Below are 10,905 nucleotides of genomic sequence, written 5' to 3' on the forward strand. Positions count from 1 at the left end.
TCCTTCTTTCCATCCTCCCTCCCTCCCTCCTTCCTTCCTTCTTTCCTTCTTTCCTTCTTTCCTTCTTTCCTTCCTCCCTCCTTCCTTCCTTCTTTCCTTCCTTGAAGCCCCTTCTCCCGAAGCCCAGGGCATTGCCTCACCCCCTCTGATGCAGCCCCTGGAGCCGTTTCAGTGCCACTAACCGTCTCCCCGGGGGACTCTGTTTATTGTCACCAATTAGGCCTGGCGCTGCCACCCGTTTATTCACCTAAGCTTTTAATTAACATCCGCAGCATCATCCTGCTGTTTGCCAGCGGTTTCATGCTTCTCCCTTGCCTTTCCTCTGGGTTTTATCACATCGTGGTGTTCTTTACTTCTATGGAATATCCCCCTGGTGTGGTGGGTTTTTCACTTGGCGGTTTCCGAGCTCAGGTTGGGAAGATCCGTGGAGACATTTTTACATTTAAAAAAAAAAAATCAAGCTTGGATTAAAAAAAAATATAGATGTAATGTTCAGGCATTCAGGCATGGTTGTCTGCTCGGTTAGTAACCCGGTCGTTAAGTGAATCCGGCTTGCCCCATTGCTGGTCAGAAGGCCGGAGTAGGGGATCACGTGACCCCAGGACACTGCGACCGTCATAAACAGGAGTCGGTTGCCAAGCGTCTGAATTTGGATCACGTGACCGTGGGGGGATGCTGCAATGGTCGTAAGTGTGAAAATAAATAAATAAATAAATAAATAATAATAATAGTAATAATAGTAATAATAGTAATAATAGTAATAATAGTAGGACACTTAAAGTGTCAAATTTAGCAGAAATGGCTAAGATTTCTGCCTATTTGAAGGATCACTCACAAGAAAGATACATTTCGGTTTGGAGAAGATGGATAGATTATATTCAGAATAAATATGGGACTAAAAAGTTCCATTTAGCTTATGAGTAAATTTTAGAGTATTATTAGTATTAATAGTTTACTATAGTGAAATTTTTATTAGTTTTAATTATATGATATTATTATTACTTTTAGTATTAGTATTGTTTAACAATATGGATATTCTATTGTTTAATAATTAGGATACTAATTTGTTTATGTTTTAATTATTATTATTATTATTATTATTATTATTATTATTATATTTATATTAAAGGGGAGTTAAAGCGCATTATGGACTTGGTTATTTATATAGTTGGTTAATGTTAGTTATATTATGATTATTATATTTGTAACCCTGTATTCAGCTCTGGGAAGCGGGGGAGGGAGAGGGGGGGTTAGGGTGGGTTGGTTTTGGGGTTTATATTGTAACTTTTATAAAACTTTTCAATAAAAAAAAGTAATAATAGTAATAGTAGTAATAGTAATAATAGTAATAGTAATAGTAGTAGTAGTAGTAGTAGTAATAATAATAATAATAATAATAATAATAATAATAATAATAATAATAATAATAATAATAATAATAATAATAAAAGTTAAAAGGGACCTTGGAGGTCATCTAGTCCAACCCCCTGCTCAGGCAAGAAACCCTACACCATTTCGGACAAAAGCAATCAATCCACCGGTCCCTCTTTTGGGGAAGCCAGATTCACTTAACAACTGTGTTACCAACGTAGCAAGGGCAAGTGATTCACTTAACGACCGGGGCGAGAAAGGTCGTAAAACGGGGCAAGACTCACTTCACAAACGTCCCGCTTAGCAACATTCATTCGGGGCTCCACGTAAGTGCTCGTCAGTCGGGAGCCACCTGTACCAGGAGGTACCTTTCTAGCCCAGCTGTGCGAACAGGCCTCTTGACTCTCCGCTTCTTGCCCGCAGGGAGGTCATCCAGATCGACCAGTTCCTGAAGGAGACGGCCGTCCGCGAAGCCAACGCCAAAGTCCGCCTGCAGCAGTTCATCGAGGAGCTGCTGGACCGAGCGGACCGAGCCGAGAAGCAGCTTCAGATCATCAGCAGCAGTTGTGGAACCACGCCGAATTGTAGTTTGGGGCGATGTAGTATGCCGGGATCCAAAAACACCAGCCGAGACGTAGCTAATGAAGCCAATCTCCTAAAAGGGGAGGTGGGTCTTCCCGAAGTGATGGAGACGGTGGTCAAGGCGGGATCTCCTCTTGGTTCCTCCTCCTTCCACTCAGTGGAAGAGTCAGCTCATTCAGGGCAACCTCCAGCCGTAAAAGCACGCAAGTCCATAAGCCAGGTCTGCGCGGAGTCTGGTCAGTGCAAGTGGGGCCGACCTGGGTAAATAGAAGCTCCACGTTCAAGAGCATTATGCTCGTCAATAACAGAATTTCAGAGTCGGAAGGGACCGTGGAGGTCCTCTAGTCCAGCCTGCTGCTCAGGCAGGAGACCCTATACGAGGGGTGGCAACCTCGGCTCTTTTATGACTCGTGGACTTCAACTCCCAGAATTCCTGAGCCGGCATGGGGGAATTATGGCCCCCTCATGACTCGTGGACTTCAACTCCCAGAATTCCTCAGCCAGCATGGCTCAGCTTGGAAACCTCTCCCTTTCTCCTCAGCACGGCTGACTCAGGAATTCTGGGAGTTGAAGTCCACGAGTCATAAAAGAGCCAAGGTTGCCTACCTCTGGCCTAGGAACTAGGCCGCTTTATGACTGGTGGACTTCAACTCCCAGAATTCCTCAGCCAGCATGGGGAACTAAGGCCCCTTCATGACTGGTGGACTTCAACTCCCAGAATTCCTGAGCCAGCATGGCTCAGCTTGGAAACCTCCCCCTTTCCCCTCAGCACGGCTGACTCAGGAATTCTGGGAGTTGAAGTCCATGAGTCATAAAAGAGCCGAGGTTGTCTACCTCTGGCCTAGGCCTAGGCCACTTTATGACTGGTGGACTTCAACTCCCAGAATTCCTGAGCCAAGATGGCTCAGCTTGGAAACTCCCCCTTTCCCCTCAGCGTGGCTGGCTCAGGAATTCTGGGAGTTGAAGTCCACCAGTCATAAAAGAGCCCAGGTTGCCTATCCCTGGCCTATAGCATTTCAGACAAATGGCTGTCCAGCCTCTTTTTAAAATCCTCCAGGGATGGAGCACCCACAACCTCTAGAGGCAAAACGCTCCAGTGATTAATTCTTCTCATTCTTAGGAAAGTTCTCCTTGGTCCTAGGTTGCTTCAACGCTTGATTAATTTCCCTGCATTGCTTCTTGTCCCGTCTTGTCTTCAGGTCAAAAAGCAATCTTCCAAACAAGATCCCAAAGATGCTTTTTTTCCACGAGGCAAGTGGATTTTCTTGTTTTTCCTTTGAAGACGTTTCGCTTCTCATCCCAAGAAGCTTCTTCAGCTCTGACGGGATGGTGGGGGAATGGAAGGATTTATACTCCTTGCAGACAGTTGTTCGTTTTGAACGGCCAGCCGTCTGCAAGGAGTATAAATCCTCCCATTCCCCACCATCCAGTCAGAACCTGAAGAAGCTTCTTGGATGAGAAGCGAAACGACTTCAAAGAAAAACAAGAAAGTCCAGTTGCCTTGCGGAAAAAAAAGCATCTTTGGGATAACGATGACTTGGAGGACTGAGCGTCTCCATACACATTCCAAACAAGATCACCTAGACTTGTGTGGATGAAAACAATAGCGGAGCTGTTTTTTTTTAATGTAGGATTTTTATTTTATTCTGGCTCGCTTCCTTCATGCGGGCTGCGGAATTCTGGGAGTTGAAGTACACCCATCTGAAGTCTGAAAAACTTCAGTTTTTAAGCCAATGCAGTGATGTAGATCTATTGCAATAGTGTGCCCTCACTGTTAGAAACGGGGCGTGAAAGGTGAGGATCCCGTTGAATAAGAGGAACATCGGGGTCGTTCCCGGGGGATTATCAGCAAGGAGACGGTGGGGATATGCAAGGGAGTCCCTATTTTGGTTTCCTTCAGATGGATTGAGGTGAACACGGGGCAGTTTTGGTCTTCAAGAGTCTTCGGCTTGCTACAATGACTTGCTATGTTCTGACCTTCTTGAGATGGTTAGTCCTATGGTAGAGGTGACACTGATGAGTGTAGATTTCTGGGAAACTGGCTCCACGAAAGCTTGATGTTAGAGGTGGTCTCCTTATGTCTGATGGTGGGGGAGGGAAGAGGAGCTGAGCAAATGTGATGTAAAGTTTGGGTCTCCAAACATGGCCATTTTAAGACTCACCTCCCAGAATTCCACAGCCAGCATAGGGAATTCTGGGAGTTGAAGTCCATAAGTCTTAAAGTGGCCATGTTTGGTGTAAAAGATGGTGAGCGTGGAAAGAATCATGGATGGGCCATTACAGGAGAAGCTTAGGACCTTGTGCTGGCCTTCTCTGGAAGCCACGTGGTTTCCAACCTATTTCTGGTGGCCTTGACCAGCCAGAATTGATTTGCAAGTAAAGCATTGATTATCCACACGCAGTGTTTATCAAACTTGGCCCCTGTAAGATGTGTGGAGTCCATGTCCTCTCACAGGTCATTGAAAGTCTACTCTTCCTAGGTGGACACAGACATTGGACCTCATCTGTCTTTTGAAACAGCTGCCGAGCTATCAGGGTGGACATTAAAAGAAAACCGTGGGGTCCTTGGGGTTCTCTGAGCTTGGTGGTATTCTTGCAGACGTTTCATTACCAAACTAGGTAACCTCATCAGTGATGATCATTAGCACTCATAATGTTTCCTAGTTGGGTAATGAATGTCTGCCAGAAAACCACCAAGCTCCCTTCTAGCACTAATGTTGTTATCTAGTTGGGTCATAAAACGTCTGCAAGAAAACAACTAACCTCCAGGAGCACAAAGGACCTGGCAGTCCTCCTCCTCCTCCTCCTCCTCCTCCTCCTCCTCCTCCTCCTCCTCCTCCTCCTCCGCCTCCTCTTTGCAAATCCCTCTCCCTTCTAGCACTGATGATGCTACCTACTTGGGTCATAAAACGTCTGCAAGAAAACAACTAACTTCGGGAGCACCAAGGGCCCCCACAGTTCAACCCTGATCCACAAATATTTTCTTCTAAAAAATATTTTAGAAGATGAATAAAGCTTATTCAACTCATCCAAGGTGTGCTTAAGAGGATGCACCAAGGGGAACGTCCGGCTTATATTTATATCGTGGTAAACCTCTGATTTTTGCTCTAAAATAATTATATCGTGGTAAACCTCTGATTTTTGCTCCTTAAAATCTACGTTTCGATCTGTGAAAACCTCCTAAGATTCTTCTTTCTTCTTAAGCAATCACGGGAGACCAAATCGAACGTTGTTCTTCTCAGCCTGGGCTGTGATAAGGTAGATTGGCAGACTTTACCCTGTCTCCTTGGAGACTGTTGTTATACAACAAGTTGCGTAGTTACACATAGTTACTGAGTTATGCATCGCAGGGTCTAGAGTCTGTAGTTCAGCATCCATGTTGGAAGGAGACGGCTTTTCAGAACAAAATGGTTCCTACTGAAAGACAGCCCTCCCACATCTGGGGCATTGGGCCCTTTGTTAAGTCCTCTGCCGTGGGCAGATCTCATCCCAGTTAAAATGAGATGATCATCAGCCAGGATCTGTGCAGGCTAAGAGAACCAATTAGAAGGATTTTCTCCAGGTATCTTATGGATTCAAAAATCCCCATTCAGAATAGAACTGGAAGGGATCTTGGAGGTCTTCTAGTCCAACCCCCTGCTCAAGCAGGAGACCCTACACCAAGGGTCTTCAAACTTGGCCCTTTTATGACTTGTGGACTTCAACTCCCAGAATTCCTCAGCCAGGCACAAGTGCCTGGCTGAGGAATTCTGGGAGTTGAAGTCCACAAGTCATAAAAGGGCCAAGTTTGAAGACCCCTGCCCTACATCATTCAGGACAAGTGATTGTCCAATCTGTTCTTAAAAGCCTCCAGTGATGAAGCACTCACAACTTCTGGTGGCTAGCTGTTCCACCGGTTAATTGTTCTCCTTATTTCTAGGTTGCTTCTCTCCTTGATTAGCTTCCATCCGTTGCTTCTTGTCCTGCCTTCTGTTGCTTTGGAAAATAGGTTGACCCCCTCGTCTTTGCGTCAGCCCCTCAAATATTGGAATACTGCTATCATGTCAAGGGTGGGGCTACGAATTTCCCAAGGGAAAATGAGAAATTAGAATGATTGTGGAGGGCCAAACCAACAGGGCTTTAAAGAGAGGTTGCCACAAAGAAGAGGGGGTCAAGCTATTCTCCAAAGCCCCTAAAGGCAGGACAAGAAACAATGGATGGAAAGTAATCAAGGAGAGAAGCAACCTGGAATTAAGGAGGAATTTCCTGACAGTGAGGACAATTAACCCGTGGAACAGCTTGCCACCAGAAGTTGTGGGTGTTTCATCATTGGAGGTTTTGAAGAAGAGACTGAAATGGTATGGGCCAGGGTCTCCTGCTTGAGTAGGGGGTTGGACTAGAAGACCTTCAAGGCCCCTTCCAGCTCTATTCTGATTGATTGATTGATTGATTGATTGAATGATTAAATGATTGATTGATTGATTGATTGATTGATTGATTGATTGATTGATTGAAAAAAAGGCACAGCTGTGTTAAAAAGAACATCCTGGAACTGCCGCAATCATGCTTCCTCAAACAAGGATTTCTCTTCTAAAGCAATGCAAATTTGAATTCCTCCTCCTCCGTCATCATTCTATATGTCTGCGGAGGTGGGTGGTGGTACCCTAAGGGGAGCAGGAACTAGTGGTTTGATTGACGTGGGATGGAGTGACCTCCCTGTTGCGTCTCTTTTCAGAGAGACAAGCATCCGATGGCTGACACAACCCCACACAGCTCCTACACCGTGTCGAATCAGAGATCATCGTCCAGCACCGGGTATGGAATCAACTCTCAGTGTGCGGTTTTGCACATCTGGTGGTTTCCCTGTTATTTTTCTATTTCAATTTTAAAAATAATAATAATAATTCAAAGCATTAAAACACCTTTCTGGCTTTGTGGACCGGTGTGTGTGGGGGGGGAAGAGGAATGATTTTGCACAAGTGGTAGCACAGCGTACTCACCTTTCCCAGCTTTGTTTGCACAAATGGTTGACACACACGCTTATCGCTCGCCCAGGGCAGCTGTGAGTGTGTACTCGCCCGCCACTTGCACAGCCTGGTTCTGAATGGGCCGCTTCCCGGTACCGGGCCTTAGCCCGTGGGTTGTGAACTCCTGCATTAAAATATATAGTCTTTCACAAAGAGGAAAAAGCATGAGCATAAAAAGAAAGAAAAAAGGCAAACGTATACATAAATACGGCCGGCCTGGCGTAGTCTTAATTACGTTTTAGTACAGGTTTTATATGAGGTATTTTAGAGCAGGCCTTTATTTATTTAATCTGATTTTAGAATAGATATTTATTGTGATTTTTATTATCGCCTGTTCACCGCCCTGAGTCCCGTAAGGGAGATAGGGCGGTATACAAATTTAAATAAACATAAACATAAACATAAATTGTCCCCTCCCCAGTTGAATGCTGAGAAATATATTTCAAATATATATTTTTGAAGCAGGACTTTCTATATTCTACCACACCCTTTCCTCTCTTAGTATTATTAGTAACATTATTATTAATAATAATATTAATAATATTTTAGTTCTTTAGATTTAGATAACCTTTATTGTCATTGCTACAGAAAATTGGTTTCTATCTTCTCATCTCAGCTCATAAAAATTCATCTTATACAACCTTCAGTCAATGAAGACACAGATAATAATAATAAAGTTGGAAGGGACCTTGGAGGTCATCTACTCCAACCCCCTGCTCAGGCAGGAAACCCTATACCATTTCGGACAAATGGCTGTCCAGTTTCTTCTTAAAAACTTCCAGTGTTGGAGCATTCACCGCTTCTGGAGGCAGGTTGTTCCACTGGTTAATTGTCCTCACTGTCAGGAAGTTTCTCCTTAGTTCTAGGTTGCTTCTCTCCTTGATAAGTTTCCATCCGCTGCTTCTTGTCTTGCCCCTCTGGTGCTTTGGAGAATAGCTTGACTTCCTCTTCTTTGGGGCAGCCCCTGAGATACTGGAAGACTGCTATCCTGTCCCTCCTTGTCCTTCTTTTCATTAAACTAGACCTACCCATTCCAGCAATCGTTGGGTAGGGTCTTCTCATTAGCCACCCACCCACCCAAAAATACTAGCTCTGCAGCTGCACAGCTCAGAGATCAGAGACCCCGACGTTGCCCTCTCTCCCAGGATCTTGTCCAGGTAATGTTGAGTTGATCCTTTGACCTATCCAGATTCTCAGAGAGCATCAAGGACCCCTCATTGCAACTCTGAGTTACAAATATCTTCCTTTATAAGGTTCCAGATGTTTTGGCTGTCTGCTTTCAGGGCCTCCAGCTGTGCCAAGGCTGTCTCCCAGAGTTCGGGCTGCTACGACAGCGACAGCCCCGAAGCCTATCATGGGGGTGAGAACAGCAATGGGCCGTCCTACCAGTCTCGGGGTTCGGAGAGCGGCTTTGACCGGCCTGCCGGGGTGCGCAGCTCGGCTTTGCGCAGACAGGCGATTCAGAATTGGCACCGCCGGCCGTACCGGAACAGCACCGAGGGCGAGGAAGGCGACATCTCCGACATTGGATCCCGGACCACTGAGTCGGAGGCCGAAATGTGGGATCCGGAACCCAGGGTGCCCGCTGAGGTCCAGCAGGTGAATTTCTCCAGGCCAGGACACAATTCCAGGATGGCAGGTAGGTTTTGTCCACCGAGCAGAGGTCAGTCATCAGTTAGCTATTAACAGAATCACAGAGTTGGAAGGGACCTGGGAGGTCTTCTAGACCAACCCCCTGCTCCAGCAGGAGACCCTGTGCCATTTCAGACAGGGGGCTGTCCAGTATCTTCTTGAAAGCCTCCAGTGATGAAGCACCCACAACTTCTGGTGGCAAGTTGTTCCACTGGTTAATTGTTCTCACTGCTAGGAATTTTCTCCTTAAGTCCAGGTTGCTTCTCTCCTTTATAGTTTCCATCCATTGTTTCTTGTCTTGGGAGGGATCTTGGAGGTCTTCTAGACCAACCCCCTGCTCAAGCAGGAGACCCTGTACCATTTCAGACAAAGATCCGACTCCATGGACCACAAAGTCTTTTTCTGCCGTCAGTTTTCCTCTGTTTCTAGTTAATGCAGGTAGTCCTCAATTTACAACCACAATTCACATCGTTAAGTGTGACATTTGTCAAATGAGTTCTGCCCCCTTTTACAGTGTTTCCTGCCACCTTTATTAAGTGAATCCCTGCACTTGTTCAATTAGTCACACGGACGTTAAGCGAATCTGGCTTTCCCCGTGGACTCTGCCTGTCAGAAAGTCGTAAAAGGGGATCACGTGACCCCCGGGACACTGCGGCCGTCATAAATGGGAGTCAGTTGTCAAACATCCGAATGTAAATCCCGTGACCACGGGGATGCTACCACGGTCGTAAGTGTGAAAAATGGTCGTAAGTCCTTTTCTACATAACTTCAAGCCGTCACGAAAGGAACGGTTGTAATTTGAGGACTACCTGTATTTAATCCCTCAAGGATTGCACCTCTGTTTTGTTGATGTTCGTAAACTGCCCACGGTTATATAGGTATAATCAATCATTTTTTACGACCCAGCCAGGTCCGATGCTGGAAAGGGGGGACGGTCCGAGAGGGGAAACAACTCCCGTTCCAACGAGGTCATCAGTCCGGAGATCCTGAAAATGCGGGCGGCTCTCTTCTGCATTTTCACGTACCTCGACACCAAGACCCTGCTCAGGGCCGCGGAAGTCTGCAAGGACTGGAAATTTGTGGCCCGGCATCCCGCCGTGTGGACCAGGGTGTTGCTGGAAAACGCCAGAGTCTCCTCAAAGGTAACGTGGAGCTTTCCGCTGCTGGGCTTGGGGGGGTCTTCTCTTTGACTAGAGTTCCTCGTCGGCGTACAACTCTTCGTTTAGTGACCGAAGTAACAATGACACAGAAAAAGAGACTTGTGACCGTTTTGCANAGAAAGAAAGAAAGAAAAGAAAGAAAGAAAAAGAAAGAAAGAAAGAAAGAAAGACCTGGAATTTAGGATGGATGGATGGCCTGGAAGTTTGGATGGATGGATAGAGGAAGGAAGGAAGGAAGGAAGGAAGGAAGGAAGGAAGGAAGGAAGGAAGGAAGGAAGGAAGGAAGGAAGGAAGGAAGAGAAATAAATAAATAAATAAATACCTGGAAGTTTGGATGGATGGATAGAGGAAGGAAGGAAGGAAGGAAGGAAGAAAGAAAGAAAGAAAGAAAGAAAGAAAGAAAGAAAGAAAGAAAGAAAGACCTGGAAGTTTGGATGGATGGATAGATGAAAGGAAAGAAGGTCTGGAATTTAGGATGGGTGGATAGGTGGATGGATGGATGGAGGGAGGGAGGGAGGGAGGGAAGGAAAGAAGAAAGTCCACATATCTTAAAATAGCCAAGTTTGGAAAACATGAATTTAAATCATCCCTTTTCCAAATAAACTTCTTCTTCTTCTTGTGCCATATCCGTTATCGGATGTTGGCGATCCTGTTGTTATCAGCAGCCACACAAAAAAGTGCTGCTGAGTTTTGTCCAAACCAATCCCTTAGATTTTGAAGCCACAATTTCTTTAAACTGCATTAATTTTTTTTTCCAGTTTCTCAGCAAACGGCACTGTTGTAAGTTGGGAATGTTGAAAATGAAATGCAGGATTTTTCAAACACAACATGTGAACAAATCACAGTATAAAATAGCCCTGCAGCCGATCAACGTAGTTTCATATTCGTTTAATCCTTGTTTCTCTGAAGAGTTTAAATTTGCAGAAAAGCTTACTATGGCCATAAGCAACTCCGGCGAGCCATCTTTTACAGAAAACCAGCCGATGTAAAGAATTTACGATTTTCTCTTCCTTTTTCTGGGATTTGTCTTGCTAGGGGCTGCCTCGAAGCAGGACTGGAGTCCTTACTCAAAGCTTCCGGGAGTAACCTCTTGATCCTACGGGTTTCCCACTGCCCCAACATTTTGACGGACCGCTCCCTCTGGCTGGCCAGCT

The 10,905-nt window shown here is 45.5% G+C and overlaps 1 protein-coding gene across 1 annotated transcript in view; it reads left to right on the forward strand.

Annotated features, from left to right (window-relative positions):
* FBXO41 (F-box protein 41) overlaps positions 1–10,905 on the forward strand; it is a 32,292-nt gene that overhangs the window by 6,379 nt on the left and 15,008 nt on the right. The window contains exons 2-6 of the mRNA XM_029286095.1: positions 1,795–2,005; positions 6,668–6,747; positions 8,243–8,598; positions 9,498–9,733; positions 10,663–10,736. Coding sequence (XP_029141928.1) covers positions 1,795–2,005; positions 6,668–6,747; positions 8,243–8,598; positions 9,498–9,733; positions 10,663–10,736 — 957 coding nt within the window. The remainder of the gene's footprint in view (positions 1–1,794; positions 2,006–6,667; positions 6,748–8,242; positions 8,599–9,497; positions 9,734–10,662; positions 10,737–10,905) is intronic.

This window comes from Protobothrops mucrosquamatus, unplaced genomic scaffold (genome assembly GCF_001527695.2).
Source record: "Protobothrops mucrosquamatus isolate PMUCROS unplaced genomic scaffold, P.Mucros_1.0 scaffold2871, whole genome shotgun sequence".
NCBI lineage: Eukaryota > Metazoa > Chordata > Lepidosauria > Squamata > Viperidae > Protobothrops > Protobothrops mucrosquamatus.